This window comes from Ranitomeya imitator, chromosome 1 (assembly GCF_032444005.1).
Source record: "Ranitomeya imitator isolate aRanImi1 chromosome 1, aRanImi1.pri, whole genome shotgun sequence".
In the NCBI taxonomy this organism is placed as follows: domain Eukaryota; kingdom Metazoa; phylum Chordata; class Amphibia; order Anura; family Dendrobatidae; genus Ranitomeya; species Ranitomeya imitator.
In genome coordinates, this window is record NC_091282.1 from 450,484,918 (window position 1) to 450,509,129 (window position 24,212).

Genomic DNA, 24,212 nt, shown 5'->3' on the forward strand with positions numbered 1-24,212 from the left:
TAGATGATCTACTATTAATAGCGGACTCGCCAGATCAGATGAACTCTCGTCTAACAACAACTATTGCAGTTCTGAAGTGTTTGTGATGGTTGCTAAATCTAAAAAAAAATCAAACCAGAAAAGAGGAAAATCTTCCTGGGGGTGCTTCTGGATTCAGAACAACAATACTCCTTTCTGCCTCTGCACAAACAGGAAACAATCAGGAAAGAGATCCAGAGGAGAAAGTGAATATCGATCATGAAAGCAATGAGGAGCCTGGGTTTAATTACCCCATGTATATCCAGCATACAGTGGAGTCTATTCCATTCAAGGGTCCTACAGTGAGAAGTTTTATCAGCCTGGACGGCAAAACAGCCATGCTGGACAGCAGGATGAGATTATCAGGAGAAGCAAAGGAGTTTCTGTCCTGTGGACCATTCCAACAAATCTCAAAAACGGAAGACCCAAGATCATCTCACCATTCGTTAACATCACAACAGATGCAGGCCACAGTCGTTGGGGGGCTCACATAGAAAGTTGTTATCTTCGAGAGATAAGGCCCGCATTAATACGTGACAAGTCTTCAAATTACAGGCAGCTCAGGGCAGTGAGGGAAGCGTTATGAAGAAGTTAAGCACACCGAAAAGATCAGCATATCATGATATTTTTGGACAATTTAAATATAGTATCCTTCCTTCTTCATCAGGTAGGACCAAGACACCATCATCTCCATTTGGTATCAGAAAAAATATTTTCTTAGGCAGAAGAGTCAGGTCAGTCACTGCAGTGCACCTGAAAATATCAAGAAATCAGTTGGCAGATTTCCTAAGCAGGGAACTAATTCAACCCACAGAGTGGTCCCTAAACAAGAAGGTTTTTTTGCACCAATTGACTTATTTGCCTCCAGAAAAAAACAAAGACGCTTTCTTCAGTAATCCCAAGAGACAATCCAATTGGGGTAGACACCTTGTCCCAGAGCTAGGATATGAAACTGGCTTTACGCCACTCGCTTTAATTCCGAGAGTGTTAAGGGAAAGATGGGCTACGGTGATTTTAATAGATGCCTACTAGCCAAAGAGAAGCTGGTTTTCCCTGTTGAGACAGATATCTTTAGTAGATCTGGTACGTCTGCCAATAAGACAGGACCTTCTGTTTCAGGGTCCACTATACCATCAAGATCTGGGGATGCTACACTGATCGGCCTGGATTGTGAGAGGGAGATCCTGAGATTAAAAGGACTGGGGAGTGAGTCATATCTACAATTCAGAACAGCAGGAAGCCAGTGACTTCAGGTATCTATCTCTAGATCTGGAAAAAGTTTTGTTCTCCAAAGTAAAAGTCCAGTTTCCATCACTTCAGGCCAAGATATTCCTGACATATTAGACTTTCTTCAGTTAGGGTTCAACAAAAGACTAAGACGCAGTACTTTAAAGGTGCAGATATCAGCCCTAAGATCATTCTTTGACTATCCACTGGCCAATCATCCTTCAGTAGTGCGTTTCATTAAGGCTATCCATCGGCTTAAACCTACAATAAGGTGCTCTGTGCCTCCATGGGTCCTCAGTCTAGTTATAAACGCCTTATACAAGCCTTTAGACCAGGCAGACTTCAAATCCATATCCCTTAAGACCGTCTTCCTTGTGGCAATAACGACAGCATGACGCATGGGCGAAACTTGGGCCCTTTCTATTAAAGATTCATACTTAAAAATCCAGGATGCTTTTCTCATTCGGAGGTTGGATACAGCATTCCTCTCTAAGGTGATCAATGATTTCCACAGGAGCCAGGAAATTATCTTGCCTTCCTTCTGTCAAAATTATAGCAAACAGAAGAAGCTTTTATTCTACTCTTTGGATGTAAGCAGAAAGTCCTACAATACCTGAGGGTCACAGAAGATTTGAGAATCAACTCAAATCTCTTCATCCAATTTGAGTGAAGAAACAAGGGAAAGAAGGCCTCGAAATCTACGCTCGCTAGGGGGATAAAAACAACAATCAACTTACCATAGATCGCGGTAGGAAGATCTTTGCTAGAAAACATCAGAGCTCGCTCAACAAGAGCAATATCTACTTCATGGGCAGAACGAGCAGGAGCTTCTGTTAGATCAAATCGGCAGGGCAGCGACCTGGTCAAATTTAAATACTTTTTGCAGACATTACAATTTGGACGTTCTGTCAGACCAAAAGATGACCTTTGGGAGAAAAGTCCTCCAAGAAGTTATCCCGCCCTAAAAGGAGTTATTTGGTATTGCTCCTGGTGGTTCTGTCAGGAGGGACGTCCTGAAAAGTAGGAATTAATCCTACTGGTAATTATGTTTCCAGGAGTCCATCATGACAACACCCCTTTTATTTTCTATCTGCTATGTGAGGTAAACGAATGTAGAAGGAAATTCAATAAACACATTGTTGCATCCATCCTGGTGTGATACTAGCAAAATCACTGGAGGGTGGTGGTGGGGAGGGTCTATATAGCCTCTTCTTTGTTCCGGTCCCTATCAAGGTTAAGCAAGGATACCTCCTGGTGGTGCTGTCATGATGGACTCCTGGAAACATTATTACCGGTAGGACCTATTCCTACTTTTCTTCCCAGAAAGAATCAGCTGCAATCCTGTGCTGTAATTTCTGCATACTTCCCTGCCCTGGAGCTGTGGTATGATCAGACCATGTTCCTGCACGACCATTACACAGCACACAGCAATGGTACATTTATAAGATTATCTCAGCACACGGACATTTTATTTAAACACATCCAATTGTGGAAGTTATTATTCCAAGATTTATCGATTAAATGTACTTTGGTCGTGGGACAACTCATTTAAATAAATCCTTTATTTGTGAAGAAAGAAAGCTGTGCTCATCATGGGTACATATTGGGCACATTTGACGATATTGTATTGTCTGATGCTATCCATTCATCATAATTAGGGTTGATTGAATAGCTGCGGAGAATAGCTTATCTGAATAGCGTTAACGCTTCCCGAATAGCTACATCAATAACCTGAATACATGCAGCGTACCAGCTGATCGGCGCTGCATGTGTCACAGCTGTGTATGTGCACATGTTGCGGAGTTTGCTGCGGATCCCCAGCGGTTTTGACACTGTGGATTCGCAGCTGTTTTCCATGAGTTTACAGTACCATGTAAACCTATGGAAAACCAAATCTGCAGTGCACATGCTGTGGAAAAAAACGTGCGGAATTGCTGCGTTGTTTATTCCGCAGCATGTTTATTCTTTGTGCGGATTCCGCAGCGGTTTACACCTGCTCCATTATAGGAATCCGCATGTGGAATCCGCACAAAAAACGCATAAAATCCAAGGTAAATCCGCATTGCTTTTTACCTGCGGATTTCTCTAAGCAGGTGTGGAAAAATCCGCAGAGGTTCTATCTACGTGTGCACATACCCTGACAGTCACAACACATGCCCGGAGAGCCTGTTTGTTGGGCTCAGTCATCGCTCTGAGTATACAGAATGGCTGCTGCAACTGCGCTCCCAGCCATGACTGACAGCCGGAACCAAAGCAGAGCTAGTGTCAGTCAGGGCTAGAAGCATGGTTACAGCTGCCACTCTGTATTCTTACAGCGATGACCGAACAGGGGCCACTGCCCGGGAGAATAAACTTATGGTAATTTTCTCCGCACAGCATTCGGCTACATGCAGGCACGGACTGGCTGGTAACGCTTTTAACATGCAGATTAACCCCATATCTGCAGGTCAATGGCATTTTTCCTGGTGACCGGTTCCCTTTAAACAAACCTATTTCATTAGCCAGGAGATTAAATAGATTGTAATTTTGTATCCAGTTAAAACAGTCACCCCCCCCCCCCCCCCCCCCCAAATGTGATCAAATAATCCCGTAGTTTACCAACCTGAGTTTGATTTTTAGAATGTATTTTTATAGATCTAATATCAATAACATAAAATAATGTCAGATTCCAGTTCATACAGCAAATGTAGCACATTAATTAAGAGTATACAAAAAAAAATTGGACAACGTGCTATAATAGTAAAGACTTAAACCCCGATTCACCAAGACCAGTGAGAGCGGCGTTTTAGGCAGATGATTCATAATGAATCAGGCAAGGCGCATATTGGCATGCACCTTGCCCCAAATCTTATTTCAATCCTAGTTGGCGTAAGATTTGCGGCATAGCGAATGCTGACACTTGTCAAAAATTTGAATTGCAGGGGTCACCACTCCCCCATCCTGGCTCAGCTCCACCCACTTTGTCAGAGCTTTGCATGGGTGCTGCCTTTCTCGGTGACATACAACACCTAATCTACTATGTGGTATGGTTTTTTTTACCTGTGTCCTCCTGTAATAGGACAGAGCAACAGTTCAGACTTTGCAGTGGAAAACACTTTGGGTGGTATGCAATGGCTTACTTTTAACTCATTCCAGGCAGACTCTTTTCTTTTGTAATTTATTTAGTATAACATCTGCTGGTTTCTTAACAGCAGTAATTGTGAGTGCTATGCACTGAGAATATAGAAAAAAGTGACAAAATCAAAAATAAGAATTTGTGAAATTACCAAAATGTCAGATAGTTTAGTTTCAAGTTGGACACACAAGTATCAGGCTTTTCAAACAGGTAATGTTCAGTGGTTGGGTTACACAGGAGTGGACACAGACCGAAGAGGGGCCTTGTGCAAGAACAGTATATGGGCACTGCACATTCAATACATCATCATAATACACAATTCCAGCTCCTTTGGAGGAGGAAGTGGGTCCCCTTTCTCTTGGGCTCCTATGCAGCTGTCCAGGTTGCCCCAATGATATGTCCATCATTGGGATTATGCCTGCAATCTAAACGCCATGGACATCATATTGTAAAAAATGTAAATATTCATACCTAGAGGCTCACAGGAAGACCCACATAGTTGAGGGTCATATGACGTGGCTCCCAGATACAACTAAGAGCATATAATTGATAATGTAAATGTACTAAAATTACGTAACCTATGCTAACCCATCCTTTCTTGTTTCTTCAGGGAATGGCCTGTGTTGGTCGTACTAAAGAGTGTACCATTGTCCCATCAAATCATTATGGTCCGATCCCTGGTGTTCCGGTGGGTGCCCTGTGGAAATTCAGAGTTCAGGTATTTCCTGTTATAGGCTATAGTATATGGACTGAGACTTACCGTATATACTCGAGTATAAGCCGAGATTTTCAGCCCATTTTTTTAGGCTGAAAGTGCACCTCTTGGTTTATACTCGAGTCATTGTCCCAGGCGGTCAGAGGGGAAGTGGCGGCTGTCACATACTCACCTGCTCCCGGCGCGGTCTCTGCATCTTCGATGGTCTCCGGGCACCGTCAGCTCTTCCTGTGTTCAGCAGTCACGTGGTACCACTCATGAAAGTAATGAATATGGATGCGACTCCACCCAGCATCGCAATATTCACCTGTAACCGTTCCACCGCCGGGTGCCGCTCCGTCTTCCATGTCCTCTGGCTGTGACGTTCAGGTCAGAGGACGCGCAGCAGTGGAACGGGGACAGTTGAATATCGCAAGTGCCGGGGGCCTGAGCGATGAGAGGTGAGTATGCCATTTTTTGTTTCTATGGAGCATCTTATGAGGCCATAATCAACCTTTATGCAGCATTGTATGGGGCAAATGTTTCTATGGAGCATCTTATGTGGCCATTACTAACCTTTATGCAGCATTGTATGGGGCGTATTTTGTATGGAGCATTATATGGGGCTCCTGATTCAATATGGATATTCTAAAACACTTAACCTACTGATATCTCAATTAATTTTACTTTTATTGGTATCTATTTTTATTTTTAAAATTTACCTAGTAGCTGCTGCATTTCCCACCCTATGCTTATACTCGAGTCATTACGTTTTCGCAGTTTTTTTGTGGCAAAATTAGGGGTCTTGGCTGATACTCGGATCGGCTTATACTCAAGTATATACGATATATTATTTTTAATATAAATTGCATTCACTATATAAGGGTAGGATACCAGAATCTTGAATCCTACAATTATTTGCTCTTGAAGTAAACTGTTCCTGAATGTTAAAAACAAACAGGTACGATTGTGCTGTATGAGGAACTAGTGCCAAAGCACGGTTAATTTTAAGGTAGAAAACATAGACACGTCTTTGTTCTATAAAAGATCATCAGGGAGTAATGCATTATATTCTCACTATATCAGTTTATTTTCTCTATTAACGAGTGCCTTGGGGTTCAGGTTTCGAAAAAAAAGTTATTGTAAAAGCATGATCTTATATTACTATTTGTGTGGCCTCTATTAAATTTATTATTTCATTTTCAGAGGAAGTTGACCATGGAATGTTGGTAGCAAAAAGGTGGAGGTATTAAAAATCCTCATTCTGGAGGCATTAAGAATGTTGTATGCATATGTATTTGTTTTGAGGACCCTAGGATCTGTACATCGACATTGTGTAGATGTACTTCAGTTCTTTAGAGCTGCACTATATAGGTGCCTATTCATTACCAGTATAGAGAAATACAGCAAGCAAAAAACACAACTTCAATCTGCCACAGATCAGGAGCTGATATTCTGGTAGCCCGCTCCTGTATATAGGCTGCCAACATGTGACCACTGTAGCCAGTGATCTCCGCAGTCACATGCTGTACCTCTAGTAGGTAGAATGGCTTGGGGAAAAAAAAGAGTAGCAGCGTTACAATGAGTTTGTATGTCTGGGTAAGGATAGAGGAAAAGGCAGCTGGAATAATGTCGATACTCACATAACAGTTTGTGGAAGGAAAGGAAAAACGCTAATCAAGCGTGTATAGCAATGGATGGATGATTGCAGTCTATGCTCAGGTCCTTCTGGAATTAGGGTTCCAGCTTCGCCGGGGGTTGTTACATAGAGAGAGAATAAGGTGTGGCTAGTTCTGTTACTAACAATTGAGAATCATGTACAGAGGTGCTCAACATCTGGAGAGAAAGCTCAGGATAACCCAGCACTGTCAATCACCAGTGAGGGAGGTGGGGCATGGAAGATCTGTGGGTGGAACAGCGCCACTGAGCATCTGAGTGAAGATGTGGAATTTTGTAGGCTGTTTTAGCTGACAGACTCCCTTTAAAATGGAACGCTACTTTCAACAAACTTTGTGTAAATTAATAATACATTACAAATAAAAGAAAGTTTGCAATGTGTCTTACTTGAGAAATCAGTATCCTTCACCACTCTGTCACTTCTTCCCTTCCACCTGCCTTCTAAACGTATCCACAGCGCAATAGTAGCTAATGACCCTCTTGTACAGAAGGGAGACGTCAGGTGTGAAGTAACATATCCCATTGTACTTTATCAAAATGGGGAAGAGGAGTGAGGAGCAAGGAAGAGAACAGGGGGAGGGAGACAGAAAAACATCATCCAGAGCTCTGTAGCAAGTGTTTTACCCTCACATCAGAGATTGATTCAGATCAAAACAGCTCAGCTCTTCAATATAATGTCGTCCATGTTGCTGAAGCTTGTCTATATGAGCTAAAAAGTGAATAAAGAACATGGCTTCCCCTCGCTGTGCTGTCTTTGGAAGAAGTTGCTGCAATTTGTCTCTTTCACCCAAATGAAAATGTTACAGGTCTCTGAAAATGGCGACCAAAGCTAAAAATGTTTGCTCTTTATCTACTTTTAGGACCTGTGTGAAAATCTGATTTGGTTTCCGAACAAATTTAAGCAGAAATATGGAAAATTCTGAAGGGTTCCCAAACTTTTAAGCACCACTGTCAAACTATAACTGTTTTCAAATGTTACATTTTCAGGTCAGTGAAGCTGGAGTTCATCGTCCTCACGTTGGTGGAATTCATGGGCGCAGCAATGATGGTGCATACTCTCTGGTATTAGCTGGTGGATTTGAAGATGAAGTGGTGTGTGTTTTGCATTTCTGGATTAAAATCATGGAGATGAATATCAGCAGAATATTGAATTATTTCATATTTTTGTTCCCTTTTTAGGACCGAGGGGATGAGTTTACTTACACTGGAAGTGGTGGCCGTGATCTTTCTGGCAACAAAAGAATTGGAGAGCACTCTTTTGATCAAACGCTGACTCATATGAACAGGTTAGAAACTTTCAGGAGCTTATAGTTGTGTTATTTGGTTTGCATTTCTCCAATACTATGGATAACTATATCTAATACACCTTCGTAAACGTCGATTTTAATTGTATGTTTTTTGCTAGTTTTAGTTTAGGGCTTGTTTACAGTTCATTTTATGGCTATATTGTTTGCCAAGTGATAAGGATGAAAAGCGTAGGACTATTTCTGTTCCTTTGTAAATCTCTATTCATTCATAGCCACACGAGTGAATGTTGACTACTTAAGGTACCTTCACACTAAACGATATATCGCTAGCGATCCGTGACGTTGCCGCGTCCTCGCTAGCGATATTGTTCAGTTTGACAGGCAGCAGCGATCAGAATCCTGCTGTGATGTCGTTGGTCGGGGCTAGAAGGCCAGAACTTTATTTGGTCGCTGGCTCTCCTGCTGACATCGCTGAATCGGCGTGTGTGACACCGATTCAGCGATGTCTTCGCTGGTAACCAGGGTAAACATCGGGTTACTAAGCGCAGGGCCGCGCTTAGTAACCCGATGTTTACCCTGGTTACCATCCTAAAAGTAAAAAAAAAACAAACGCTTCAAATTACCTTCAGCTGTCTGTCCTCCGGCGCTGTGCTTTCCTGCACTCACTGTGAGCACAGCGGCCGGAAAGCAGAGCGGTGACGTCACCGCTCTGCTTTCCGGCCGCTGTGCTCACAGCCAGTACAGAGAAGCAGAGCGCCGGGGACAGACAGCGGAAGGTAAGTATGAAGTGTTTGTTTTTTTTTACTTTTAGGATGGTAACCAGGGTAAACATCGGGTTACTAAGCGCGGCCCTGCGCTTAGTAACCCGATGTTTACCCTGGTTACCGGCATCGTTGGTCGCTGGAGAGCTGTCTGTGTGACAGCTCTCCAGCGACGAAACAGCGACCCGGATCGTTGTCTGGATCGCTGCAGCGTCGTTTAGTGTGAAGGTACCTTTAGCCTGGCCATATACAGAAGATAACTGTTGGCCGAATGTTCGTTTGACAGGCTGACGTCACTTTCCCATACACGTATGAGCTTGGCTTGAGCAAGGAGAGAGGAGTAAGCCACTGCCAGACACCTCTTCCGACTGCTTATCTCCCCCGAAAATTAAAATGATGTGCAATAGAAAATCTAACAGCCCCATCACTGTCGTCCATAACATCATCTGTCAGGATAGTCAGGAGGTTCTTTACACGTCAGTGAGATGTCTTGTTCCACTGAATCCCTTCAGCTAATATACATGATGGCCTTTGGAACATCGTAATGACAGTGTCTTGTATAACATCGCTAGTTCCTTTAAAGCCCATAATCGTGGAGCCTGTGGCCTTGACAAAGACAATAGTTCATTGTTAAACATCAGTCAGGGTATTTTCACATGTTGCGCATTTGCCATGAAAAAAAACTGCGTTTCGCTGTACCAGCATAGTGTGGATGACATTTCAAAAATCTCATTCAATCTCCATTTTTATTTTTTTAAGCAGTTTCAAATCTACAGCATATCGGATATTTGAGTGTTTTTGCAGCACTTTGCATTCAAATTAATGGGGGAAAAAAACATTAAAAATGCAGGTTTTTTTTCTGCAAACACTCAGCTGTAGGAGATTTTTCAGCTGCAAGTACGGAGTGTGCATGTACCATTACTCACCTGGGTTGATCTAATTTACTTTACATTATATTACTTTAGGTTTATCTTTAATTCCTTGTATGCTGTAATGAGAGGTGTTCATTTTTTTTCTGTGTACTTTTTGTTTGCTGTGCAATAGTTTCACTTTACACAATTGAGAGGTATTAAAATGAGAAAAGTGCTGTGAAACTGAGGTAAGTTCACAGTGTATGATAGCACTGGGTGTGTGTTTATGGCGAGGGTGCACCATCAATTTTGGTTGCAGGGCAATATTACATTTTTCTTACTGTGAGGTCAACAGAAATATTACAATACTAGAGCACACATATACTTCAATAAATACTCCTTCAGCAGGAATTAGGCTGAATGACAACACATATAAATGTAATCCGTTTTGCCTAAAGTATTGCATCTGAATGCAAATAAGTGAATTGTATTGTACATTGAATCCCCGTCTCACTGGATTTTGTTATCTTACATGCTACTAGGTAAAACTGCAAACGGACTTTACACTTTTTATGTTATACTTTATGGCACAGCTTTCTCCCCATAAAAGAAGACCTTTCACCAGTTTTAGCTTATCAAAATTGCAACATCATTCTATATTGGCTGCACAGTTGAATGAAATATAGGGTCCGATTCATCAAAGTGTTAATGTCATGAACAATTTGATATTTTCACACTTGTCCCAGCCAGCTATCCCAAAATGGCATGTGTGAAAGAGAGGGTGTGGCAGAGTATGCCCACTGGATTCATCATAACTTACTTCCATGTATCTTATCCCAGAAATGTTACTCCAGTACCTGACTTGAGTAGCATTTCTGATGAGGTGTATTCTCTCTTCCCTGATCTCTGCAGCGGCAGTGTAGTATAGATCAGAGTGGTGTCATTACAAACACTTCCACATTTTCTATCATGGCAGTCAGTATGGGGGAGGGAGAATATATAGCAGAGCGGAGTGTGATTGCAGATACTTTCAGAACTCTTCTCATGATATTATCAGTGGGGTGAGAGGAGAGCTGCAGTTGCAGATATGTTTGTAATGACATCTAGCTCTGCTGTCGTCTCTCTCCCCACACACTGACTGTTGTGAGAGGAGATCTGTTTATAATCACACTCATCTCTGATCTATAATACACAGTAGCTGCAAAGATTAGGTCTGAGAGCAGGGCTTATTTTTTATTATACCTTACAAGATGGCTTATAATTGGTCCATGCCATGCAAGGTATACAGTACGCTCCCCAACGCCCAGTTGGGCTCATAATAAATTATATCCTAATCTTTACAAGCCAAAATCTCCACAACAGAAAAGAGAAATTAGAAAAAAATACTAGTTTTTTTTCTTAGCTCAGCCACTATTCTGTGATGTGGACAGTTTATCATGGTCAAAATCGTGAAAGGTCCTTTTTTAACCATTAGTCTAAATGTTCTTTCTGTTTATATATCAAGACCCCATTTATGTTTATATAGTCTTTCACCAGAGTTTGAGGTCTGTAGCAATTTAGTATCAATATACGTAAGTCTGTTTTTATTCCAATAAGTCTGTTTTAACCAGTAACACACAATTTCATTTGAAAGAATTCATGCAGGCAACAATGGCCATAACTTTGTGCTTACAAAGTATATATTTTGCATTGGACGAGACAGTCACGTTGTGTGATATTATTGTCTATCAAGGGACATGCAGACAACCATCACTGACTGCATTCACAAATCCTAATTTAAATAGTAGCATTTAACGTAAAAGCATTAACTACAACCTATATTACAAATATTGCACTGTGTAAATTCTGGTGATTACTTTTATATCCTTGTGGGTAGCACTCTGGTGAAATATACATGGTATACTGTACTCAAAACTTTGCAATCAACAAGTTTTCACTGGAAATAATCTGCTCGATTACAGAAACCAGTTGAACCTTGTATCTTGTATATATGTAATTTATGAGTGATAGGCTTAACACTTCCCGTACCGTAACTATAGTTTATGGTATTCAATAAGTAGATAAATGGTACCCTTTTCAAGGTATATTTTAGTTACATTTTACGTCCCTCGGATCAACCCGCCTAAGTCGTCTATATGGTATTGTAAGTGTGAAAACTTTAATAAGATGCCTTTATATCTGCGATCTTCTGTCTTATTCCAGAGAAATTCTTATAAGTAAATGAGCTGTTAAGATCTATGGTCCGGAAACTGATCTGCATGAGACTCTGCCATCATAGATTATTGTAAATGGAAAGGGGCTGTTACCAGTATAAGACATATTTAAAATATGCTCTGGAGGCAGATTCTCATGCAGATCCGTGCCCGGCCCATAGATCTTACCAGCTCATTTCCATATTAAGAAAAGCGTGGATTTCACTGGAATAAGATATTGGATCGCAGATATCAAGATATCATTTACTCAACCTTCTAGGACCTTTATGCACATATAGATGGCTTAGGAGGGTTCATCCTAGTGACAGATTCCCTTTAAAGGTAAACTGCCACCCCAAGTAGCGACGTTTACCAGCAGATAAAGGGTTAATCTGCAGGTAAATCATGTTTAAACCCTGGTTAGCCAGGATACTGGAAGAGCTTCTATAGAATAAAAACTACATTTTGTTCTTCCCACTGTTGCTGGCTTTCAGTCAGTTAGCGTGGCTGCAATCGTTCCCCAGCACACTGACTGACAGCAAGCTTTGCAGTGTGTGTGTTCAGGGCAGTCAGTAAAAGCGCTGGGGAGTGGTTACAGCCACGCTAACTATATTGGACAATGACTAATCTCTCCCTGCACACCCTGATGACTGGATGTGAGCTGCTGCTGGTACAACATACCGTAACTTTTTTTTTTTCTTCCATCACACCTCCAGTAAGTTAGCCATGGGTTTAACCTGTACTTGCAGATTTACCATATATCTGCAGGTAAATGGTATTGCTCAAGGTGCCATGGCTCATTTTGTTTTTGCATTAGGCACTTGAACTAAAGATTACAATGACTGATGTGCTTTCACCTTGTATAATCTTGTAGGGCCCTGGCCCTAAACTGTGATGCAGCCTTGAATGATAAAGATGGAGCAGAGTCTAAAAATTGGAGAGCTGGAAAACCTGTCCGAGTTGTGCGGAGCTCCAAAGGTCGTAGGATCAGCAAATACGCCCCTGAAGATGGCAACAGATACGATGGCATTTACAAGGTCTTCCACATCGGAGGAATAACTTCCTTATTTAGGCTTCTTGTTAGATATTCTGTTTATTGTAATAATGAAACTAAAGGAAACAAATTGAATAGTGCTGAATAGGTAGTTTGTTTTTTTTTTCATTTAGGTGGTGAAATATTGGCCTGAAATAGGCAAGTGTGGGTTCCTGGTTTGGCGCTATCTCTTACGAAGGGATGATATGGAACCTGCTCCATGGACACCAGAAGGCACAGAACGTTCGAAGAAACTTGGACTAACCTTGCAGGTAAGAAATGCAGTGTGTGCCGCTAAGATCCTGAGGGAATTGCCTTGTGTAGTTACAGCTCATCTATGCTAAACATGTTAGTAATTTCTGGCTACAATGTATGGGCACTAAAAATCACGTTTTTAATCCTTTTGCATTTCATGTAGTTTCCAGAAGGATATTTGGAGGCAATGGCTAACAAAGAGAAAAAAGATAAGGTTAAGAAGCAGCCTGTGAAATCTGAGCCAAGTAGTCCAGGTAGCCCCATCAGTCAGACTCCCCAAAGCGGTGCTGGGGACCAGAACAAAGAAGAAAATACAGATCAACACAGCCTTTCTACCCGAAGCAGCTCCAGACACAGCAGCACTCAAAGCAATGGAAGCCAGAAAAGACCTACTGAGGATGGTAAAAAAAAAAAAAAAATCTAGAAGCAACATTCTAAAATAATTATGGAGAAACAAGTTGTCTTTCACCCAGTAACATTTTAGCTTCAGATCTATCTCAAGCATACAGTGGATGATATAGTTGTTATACATTTATACTTACTACGATATGTTAGTTAAAGAAATCCCTCGATGATCTTCAACAATTAGCAACAGCCAACATACAGGGCCCGATTCCTCAAAGCTTTTATGCCAATATTCTAGCATAAAACGCGGAATTTGCATCTAAATGTTGTGACTTTTATCTTTTTCATGACCGTTTCTTCCTGTTTCGCCGAAATGAGAAGGACACCTCAACTGGTCTAATTCGTGACGATCTGTGGCGTTCTGTACTCCAAAAATCTCATTCCATTCTCCTACTGGAGTGTGATTTCTGGCGTGGCACACGCCACTCATCAGATGCTCCAGATTCATGAAGAGTCGTGCACCTCTTCATGAATTAGGAGTATCACTCCAGCATGTCCCCTCATCTAGACCCTCGTGGATAACTATATTCAAACCCCATCTAATATTAGAGCTTACATCCTGTCTCAGTCTCACAGCTTTTACAGTTAAGCACATACTGTTTCACCAGTGACTAAAATAGTACTCAACACAGCTGTTTTTCTTATTGTAGATGATGTAGAAGAGGTTGTACCACCCAAATTGATTAGGCGTTCAGAAGAAGGAGGTGAAGCATTTCAGCTCACTGAACAACAGCATTGGCTCATTAAAGAGGATTCCCTTAACCAGAAGCTTTGGGACGAAGTTCTTTCCTCTATCAAGGAAGGTCCAGTAAGTGTAAAACTTGGAAAACGTCTTTGTTTCAGGCGACTCTTATGGCTGTACAGATGTTGCCCCTGTAAACGAAATCAAATGTTTAATCAGCAATTTGAAAACACCAGAGTACCTGGCCTTTAGCAGTTGTCAGCCGCATCATGTCCACCACGTTTGACCTTACCCTAACTACATTTATAATCTATCAGTATGGTATTAATTAATAATACATTGATACTGGAGGTTTGCCCCCAAATAAGTCATTAAAGCATTAACACAAGATTCACTGTTTTCCCTCAAATGACATAATCATGCAAGTCTACTTTTTCCACATGCTTTCCTCTCTAAGGGCTTGCTCAAAAGTGTGTACAACATGGCCAAGTGCTATGCGATAAAACATTGCATAGGTCTCGGACTAGTTATTCTATGGCAGTGCTTAGATCTTGCAATTATTTTGTCATGCCGATACGGCATGAGAAAACAATCACAACATGCCGTGGGTGCATGTGAGAATCGGATCACACTCGCCTATACAAGTCCATGGGTGCGTGCATGAAACATCAGACTGCACACAGATGTCACCCGAGAGCAATGGGATTACGGCACATGTCCGCAGTGGAGGAGAGGGAGAAACTACTTTATCATGCGAGCAGATCGGAGCACTAACAGTTCTCCTCGCAGCAGAGTTTGAGCCAAGTGTCATTGGTATCCCGCATTGTGTGCTACACGCTATAATGTGACCCCGGATTAATAGTGAGTATGGCTTTCTGAAATTGGCTATGGAGCAAAGTTCCCTTCTAGTTGAGGGGTATTTGGAGGCAAAACTTGCATCAAAGAATGTAAAATAGTTGTGTTATCATTTGCTATAGACGTTTGCTATTGAGACATATTAAACAAAAATTCTAATTAATTTTCTAGAATTTTCTGAAGAGAGTTGAACAAACATTCATGTGTATCTGCTGTCAAGAGTTGGTGTTTCAACCTGTCACAACGGCATGCCTCCACAATGTGTGCAAAGTGAGTGATCTTTATATTTCTTTTATATGTGTAACCAGAACATGTTGGTAGTACGTTGTGGTTGACTCATTCAAAGAAAAAGGTGTACTAAAATATCTCTTAAGTAGGAAGCCGAAGAGCTGTATGAGGTAGTAGCTAGCTATGATGGTAATTTACCCCTTACTTGCCAAGGAAATAGCGACTGTGGCATCTAGGCCCATTAATATCCCCCAATGACGGCAGTTGGCAAATGCTTAAAAATGCTAGACCTAAAGAGAGCTTTACAGCAAAATATACTTCCACAAAGTGTAAGGAGCCCTGTGTCAGATTACTTAGAGTAATAGTCGTTTTAATTTTTATTGCATAAATCATTAGTACACATGAAAAGAAACAACTTTGTGATATGTTTAGTGATGAGCGAGTATACTCATTGCTCGGGTTTTCCGAGCATGCTCAGGTGTTCTCTGAGTATTTTGGGCGTGCTCGGAGATTGTGTTTGTGTCCCCGCAGCTGCATGATTTGCGGCTGCTAGGCAGCCTGTATATATGTGGGGGTTGCCTGTTTGTTAGGGAATCCCCACATGTATTCAGCATGTCTAGCAGCCGCACACATGGCCATATTGACGGAAAAATAAAAAAGTTATGGCTCTGGGAAGGAGGGGAGCGAAAAACGAACACGGAAAAACAGAAAATCCCAAGGTCATGAAGGGGTTAAACTCTAGGGTAAAATCTGTATTTAGTGAAGACAGATTGCATTTATGAGATTGGAGATGGCAGTTGCTCCTCATAAGATTCTATGAAGACGGGAGGGGGAGAAGGGATTTGCTCTGCCTCAAGATTCTCCTTAGAGGAGTAAGACGCTAATCAGAAACAACTGCCATCTCAGTAATGTAGTAATGTAAGATTAGAATCTGTCTTCACTAAATCCAGATTTTACCCGAGAATTGAGAATTTTGAAAATTGATGATCTCTTGGCAGAGAAAGTATCGAATTTCTCTAAAAAGATATGTTACAAAGTTTCGTATTTTCATGTGCAGTATTGATTTATGACATAAAAATTAAAACATTGTGTATGGTTACACTTTACTGGTAGCTTTTTTTAATTATAAAAATGGAATACAGGGAATTTGAACTTCATATATATATTTTTAATATTTAGACCTTTTTTTTATTTTTTTTTTATACATTTGTTGGTTCCCTTTGGGGTACTTGAACCTGTATTCCACATGATCAAAGGTTCAATACACTGCTAAAAACACAATGGACTGCAATACCAAAATAATGCACTCTTCTATTGAAGGGAGTATGACAGCGGGATTTACTCCCACAAAATGTTACTTGTGCTGTATCGACCCTGTAATGATGTTTGTAGCTATCTCTTTATTATAAATGTATTTATTTGCTTCAAAATTGAAGTTTATTGTTGGCGCTTCTGTCCCCTGACCAGACCGGGAGCGTGGTCGCTCGAGTCATCCCTCTGTGTCTCCTCCCTGTTCTCTCTGCGCACTCTGGTTTATCAATCATGCTGGGGAGCATTGTGCCCCTGATGTACAGAGATTAGTGACTACTCTGGGGACAGAAGGACCGAGATTAAACTTCAATTATGCAGCAAATAAACTGCTCAAAAAAATAAAGAACACTTAAACAACAGAATATAACTCCAAGTAAATCAAACTTCTCTGAAATCAAACTGTCCACTTAGGAAGCAACGCTGTTTGACAATTAATTTCACATGCTGTTGTGCAAATGGAATAGACAACAGATGGAAATTATTGGCAATTATCAAGACACACTCCATAAAAGAGTGCTTCTGCAAGTGGGGACCACAGACCACATCTCAGTACCAATGTTTTTTGGCTGATGTTTTGGTCACTTTTGAATGTTGGTTGTGCTTTCACGCTCATGGTAGCATGAGACGGACCCTACAACCCACACAAGTGGCTCAGGTAGTGCAGCTCATCCAAGATGGCTCATCAATGCGAGCTGTGGCAAGAATGTTTGCTGTGTCTGTCAGCGTAGTGTCCAGAGGCTGGAGGCGCTACCAGGAGACAGGCCAGTACACCAGGAGACTTAGAGGGGGCCGTAGGAGGGCAACATCCCCGCAGCAGGACCGCTACCTCAGCCTTTGTGCAAGGAGGAACAGGAGGAGCACTGCCAGAGCCCTGCAAAATGACCTCCAGCAGGCGACAAATTTGCATGTGTCTGCACGAAGGGTTAGAAACCGACTCCATGACGATGTCTGAGTGCCCGACGTCCGCAGATGGGGGTTGTGCTCACAGCCCAACATCATGCAGGACACTTGGCATTTGCCACAGAACACCAGGATTGGCAAATTCACCACTGGCGCCCTGTGCTCTTCACAGATGAAAGCAGGTTCACACCGAGCACATATGACAGACGTGACAGTCTGGAGATGCCGTGGAGAGCGATCTGCTGCCTACAACATCCTTCAGCATGACCGGATTGGCAGTGGGTCAGTAATGTGGGGTGGCATTTCTTTGAAGGTCCACACAGCCCTCCATGTGCTGCCAGAGGTAGCCTGACTGCCACTATATACCAAGATGAGATCCTCAGACTGCTTGTGAGACCATATGTTGGTGCGGTTGGCCCTGGGTTCCTCCTAATGCGGGACAATGCGAGACCTTGTGGCTGGAGTGTGTCAGCAGTTCCAGCAAGATGAAGGCATTGAAGCTATGGACTGGCCCGCCCGTTCCCCAGACCTGAATCTGATTGAACACATCTGGGACATCATGTCTCTCACCATCCATCAACGTCACGCTGCACCACAGACTGTCCAGGAGTTGGCAAATGCTTTAGTCCAGGTCTGGGAGGTTATCCCTCAGGAGACCACCCTCCGCCTCATCAGGAGCATGCCCAGGTGTTGTAGGGAGATCATACAGGCACGTGGAGGCTACACACACTACTGAACATCATTTCCATGTCTTGAGGCATTTCCACTGAAGTTGGATCAGCCTGTAACTTAATTTTCCACTTTGATTTTGAGCATCATTCCAACTCCAGACCGCCATGGGATATTAGTTGTGATTTACGTTGATCATTTTTAGGTTTTATTGTTCTCAACAGATTTCACTATGCAATGAATAAAGATTTACAAATGGAATATTTCATTCAGTGATATCTAGGATGTGGGATTTTAGTGTTCCCTTTATTTTTTTGAGCAGTGTATTTAAACACATGTATAATAAGGCTATTGTTACAATCGTCAGGGGGTCTATACAGTACTTCCAAAACTTTATGGTGCTAAATCTTGCTGTCATGTTATCCTTAATAGATAACTAAAAACACAATAGACTTCAATACCGAAGTATTACAGGGTATTGTACCTCTGATCGAGTGATTGCAAGTTCAAGTACCCTAAAGGGAACCAACGCACTTAAAATAAAAAAAAAAAAAGTGTGTTCAAATCACCCATCTGACATTTTTGTTAACCCCTTTCTGACATCAGACGTAATAATCCGTCCATATGCCCTGGGCCAATTTGACCTGGTATGGATTATTACGTCATTTCAATCCCCCGCTCACACGGGTGACTCTGACACCTTGCACGAAGTAACAGGAGCCGTCACGCACCGCTCCCGGCACTTTAACCTTCACAATGCTGCCTGCGATCGCAACATTCCGGAAGCCGGCAGAGAGGTGACAGCCCCTCTGCCTTTCGATCAGAGACCCTGCAGCGTGAAGCAGGGGTCCCAATCGTTGCCATGTCGACATCCGGGTCAACAGAGCTAGGAAACGTTCTAATCATGTGCAGTGCATGATCAGCAACTCTCCCTGTCAGTGTAGAGCTGACAGTTTATACAGCATGGGGATCACCATGCTGTTCGAACAATCAGCCTGAAAAAAATGATTTTCCCATAGTGGGACAAAGTAAAAAAAAAAAAAAAAAAAGTTAAAACTTTTTTTAACCCCTTCATGACCCAGCCTATTTTGACCTTAAAGACCTTGCCGTTTTTTGCAATTCTGACCAGTGTCCCTTTATGAGGTAATATCTCAGGAACGCTTCAACGGATCCTAGCGGTTCTTAGATTGTTTTTTCGTGACATATTGGGCTTCATGTTAGTGGTAAATTTAGGTCAATAAATTCTGCGTTTATTTGTGATAAAAACGGAAATTTGTCGAAAATTTTGAAAATTTCGCAATTTTCACATTTTTAATTTTTATTCTGTTAAACCAGAGAGATATGTGACACAAAATAGTTAATAAATAACATTTCCCACATGTTTACTTTACATCAGCACAATTTTGGAAACAAAATTTTTTTTTGTTAGGAAGTTATAAGGGTTAAAATTTGACCAGCGATTTGTCATTTTTACAACGAAATTTACAAAACCTTTTTTTTTAGGGACCACCTCACATTTGAAGTCAGTTTGAGGGGTCTATATGGCTGAAAATACCCAAAAGTGACACCATTCTAAAAACTGCACCCCTCAAGGTACTCAAAACCACATTCAAGAAGTTTATTAACCCTTCAGGTGCTTCACAGCAGCAGAAGCAACATGGAAGGAAAAAATGAACATTTAACTTTTTAGTCACAAAAATTATCTTTTAGCAACAATTTTTTTTTATTTTCCCAATGGTAAAAGGAGAAACTGAACCACGAAAGTTGTTGTCCAATTTGTCCTGAGTACGCTGATACCTCATATGTGGGGGTAAACCACTGTTTGGGCACACGGCAGGGCTTGGAAGGGAAGGAGCGCCATTTGACTTTTTGAATCAAAAATTGGCTCCACTCTTTAGCGGACACCATGTCACGTTTGGAGAGCCCCCGTGTGCCTAAAAATTGGAGCTCCCCCACAAGTGACCCCATTTTGGAAACAAGACGCCCCAAGGAACTTATCTAGATGCATAGTGAGCACTTTGAACCCCCAGGTGCTTCACAAATTGATCCGTAAAAATGAAAAAGTACTTTTTTTTTCACAAAAAAATTATTTTAGCCTCAATTTTTTCATTTTCACATGGGCAACAGGATAAAATGGATCCTAAAATGTGTTGGGCAATTTCTCCTGAGTACACCAATACCTCACATGTGGGGGTAAACCACTGTTTGGGCACATGGAAAGGCTCGGAAGGGAAGGAGCGCCATTTGACTTTTTGAATGAAAAATTATTTCCATCGTTAGCGGACACTATGTCGCGTTTGGATAGCTCCTGTGTGCCTAAACATTGGCGCTCCCCCACAAGTGACCCCATTTTGGAAACTAGACCCCCCAAGGAACTTATTTAGATGCCTAGTGAGCACTTTAAACCCTCAGGTGCTTCACAAATTGATCTGTAAAAATGAAAAAGTACTTTTTTTTCACAAAAAAATTCTTTTCGCCTCAATTTTTTCATTTTCACATGGGCAGTAGGATAAAATGGATCATAAAATTTGTTGGGCAATTTCTCCCGAGTACGCCGATACCTCATATGTGGGGGTAAACCACTGTTTGGGCGCACGGCAGGGCTCGGAAGGGATGGCACGCCATTTGGCTTTTTAAATGGAAAATTAGCTCCAATCATTAGCGGACACCATGTCAGGTTTGGAGAGCCCCTGTGTGCCTAAACATTGGAGATCCCCCAGAAATGACCCCATTTTGGAAACTAGACCCCCAAAGGAACTAATCTAGATGTGTGGTGAGGACTTTGAACCCCCAAGTGCTTCACAGAAGTTTATAACGCAGAGCCATGAAAATTAAAAAAAAAAATTATTTTCTCAAAAATGATCTTTTAGCCTGCAATTTTTTATTTTCCCAAGGGTAACAGGAGAAATTTGACCCCAATATTTGATGTCCAGTTTCTCCTGAGTACGGTGATACCCCATATGTGGGGGTAAACTACTGTTTGGGCACATGCCGGGGCTCGGAATTGAAGTAGTGACGTTTTGAAATGCAGACTTTGATGGAATGCTCTGCGGGCGTCACGTTGCGTTTGCAGAGCCCCTGATGTGCCTAAACAGTAGAAACCCCCCACAAGTGACCCCATTTTGGAAACTAGACCCCGAAAGGAACTTATCTAGATGTGTGGTGAGCACTTTGAACCCCCAAGTGCTTCATAGAAGTTTATAATGCAGAGCCGTGAAAATAATAAATACGTTTTCTTTCCTCAAAAATAATTATTTAGCCCAGAATTTTTTATTTTCCCAAGGGTTACAGGAGAAATTGGACCCCAAAAGTTGTTGTCCAGTTTCTCCTGAGTACGCTGATACCCCATGTGTGGGGGTAAACCACTGTTTGGGCACACGTCGGGGCTCAGAAGGGAAGTAGTGACTTTTGAAATGCAGACTTTGATGGAATGGTCTGCGGGCGTCACATTGCGTTTGCAGAGCCCCTCGTGTGCCTAAACAGTAGAAACCCCCCACAAGTGACCCCATTTTAGAAACTAGACCCCCCAAGGAACTTATCTAGATATGTGGTGAGCACTTTGAACCCCCAAGTGCTTCACAGACGTTTACAACGCAGAGCCGTGAAAATAAAAAATAATTTTTCTTTCCTCAAAAATTTTGTTTTAGCAAGCATTTTTTTAGATTCACAAGGGTAACAGGAGAAATTGGACCCCAGTAATTGTTGCGCAGTTTATCCTGAGTATGCTGGTACCCCATATGTGGGGGTAAACCACTGTTTGGGCACACGTCAGGGCTCGGAAGTGAGGGAGCACCATTTGACTTTTTGAATACGAGATTGGCTGGAATCAATGGTGGCGCCATGTTGCGTTTGGAGACCCCTGATGTGCCTAAACAGTGGTAACCCCTCAATTCTACCTCCAACACTAACCCCCCCACACCCCTAACCCTAATCTCAACTGTAGCCATAACCCTAATCACAACCCTAACCACAACCCTAATTCCAACCCTAACCCTAAGGCTATTTGCCCACGTTGCGGATTCGTGTGAGATATTTCCGCACCATTTTTGAAAAATCCGCGGGTAAAAGGCACTGCGTTTTACCTGCGGATTTTCCGCGGATTTCCAGTGTTTTTTGTGCGGATTTCACCTGCGGATTCCTATTGAGGAACAGGTGTAAAACGCTGCGGAATCCGTACAAAGAATTGACATGCTGCGGAAAATACAACGCAGCATTTCCGCGCGGTATTTTCCGCACCATGGGCACAGCGGATTTGGTTTTTCATATGTTTACATGGTACTGTAAACCTGATGGAACACTGCTGCGAATCCGCAGCGGCCAATCCGCAGCCAAATCCGCACCGTGTGCACATAGCCTAATTCTAAAGGTATGTGCACATGCTGCGGAAAAGCAGCAGTTTCCCATGAGTTTACAGTTCAATGTAAACCTACGGGAAACAAAAATCGCTGCACACATGCTGCGGAAAAACTGCACGGAAACGCAGCGGTTTACATTCCGCAGCATGTCACTTCTTTGTGCGGATTCCGCAGCGGTTTTACAACTGCTTCAATAGAAAATCGCAATTGTAAAACCGCAGTGAAATGTGCAGAAAAAACGCGGTAAATCCGCCATAAATCCGCAGCGGTTTAGCACTGCGGATTTATCAAATCCGCAGCGGAAAAATCTGCAGAGGACCAGAATACGTGTGCACATACCGAAACCCTAGCCCTAACCCTACCCCTAACCCTACCCCTAACCCTACCACTAACCCTACCCCTAACCCTACCCCTAACCCTAACCCTATTCTAACATTAGTGGAAAAAAAAAATTTTCTTTATTTTTTTATTGTCCCTACCTATGGGGGTGACAAAGGGGGGGGGGGGTCATTTATTATTTTTTTTATTTTGATCCCTGAGATATAATCTATCTCAGTGATTAAAATGCACTTTGGAACGAATCTGACGGCCGGCAGATTCGGCGGGCGCACTGCACATGCGCCCGCCATTTTGGAAGATGGCGGCGCCCAGGGACGGGACCCCGGCAGGATCGGTAAGTATGATGGGGTGGGGGGGGGGACCACGGGGGGGGGGGGGGGATCGGAGCGCGGCAGGCGTGGAACGGAGCACGGGGGGGCTGGAACGGAGCACGGGGGGGCTGGAACGGAGCACGGGGGGGTGGATCGGAGTGCAGGGGGGGTGATTTGAGCACGGGGGGGGGGGTGATTGGAGCACGGGGGTGAGCGGACAAGAGCACGGGGGGGAGCGGAGCACTGGACGGAAGGGAGCCGGAGCAGTGTACCGGTCAGATCGGGGAGCTGGGGGTGCGATCGGTGGGGTGGGGGCACACTAGTATTTCCAGCCATGGCCGATGATATTGCAGCATCGGCCATGGCTGGATTGTAATATTTCACCCGTTATAAGGGGTGAAATATTACAAATCGCTCTGATTGGCAGGTTCACTTTCAACAGCCAATCAGAGCGATCGTAGCCACGAGGGGGTGAAGCCACCCCCCCTGGGCTAAACTACCACTCCCCCTGTCCCTGCAGATCGGGTGAAATGGGAGTTAACCCTTTCACCCGGCCTGCAGGGACGCGATCTTTCCATGACGCCACATAGGCGTCATGGGTCGGATTGGCACCGACTTTCATGACGCCTACGTGGCGTCATGGGTCGGGAAGGGGTTAAAATACCTGCAAAAATATATATAACATAATAATAAAAACACCATAATTTTTTTTTTTTTTTTAAACTAGGCAAAAAACTAGGCAAAAACAATGCTTTATTATCATACCGACGAACAAAAGTGGAATAAAACACGATCAAAAAGATGGATTTAAATAAACATTGTACCGCTGAAAGCGTCATCTTGTCAGCAAAAAAAAAACAAGCTGCCACGCAACTCCATCAGTGGAAAAATAAAGTTATAGCTGTCAGAGTAAAGCGATACAAAAATTATTATTTCGTATATAAAAGTTTTTGTGTAAAAGCGCCAAAGCATAAAAAAAAAATATGAATGAGGCATCGCTGTAATTGTGCTGACATGAAGAATAAGCCTGCCTTATCATTTTTACCACACATGGAACGGCATAGCCCCCCTCCCCCCCCCCCCCCCC

The 24,212-nt window shown here is 42.6% G+C and overlaps 1 protein-coding gene across 1 annotated transcript in view; it reads left to right on the plus strand.

The window, feature by feature from the left end:
* The window catches only part of UHRF2 (ubiquitin like with PHD and ring finger domains 2), a 133,208-nt gene that overhangs the window by 103,666 nt on the left and 5,330 nt on the right, over positions 1-24,212 (plus strand). The window contains exons 8-15 of the mRNA XM_069764472.1: positions 4,971-5,078; positions 7,719-7,823; positions 7,911-8,017; positions 12,657-12,819; positions 12,950-13,087; positions 13,234-13,471; positions 14,126-14,283; positions 15,184-15,282. Of these exons, the coding sequence (XP_069620573.1) occupies positions 4,971-5,078; positions 7,719-7,823; positions 7,911-8,017; positions 12,657-12,819; positions 12,950-13,087; positions 13,234-13,471; positions 14,126-14,283; positions 15,184-15,282 (1,116 nt within the window). The remainder of the gene's footprint in view (positions 1-4,970; positions 5,079-7,718; positions 7,824-7,910; positions 8,018-12,656; positions 12,820-12,949; positions 13,088-13,233; positions 13,472-14,125; positions 14,284-15,183; positions 15,283-24,212) is intronic.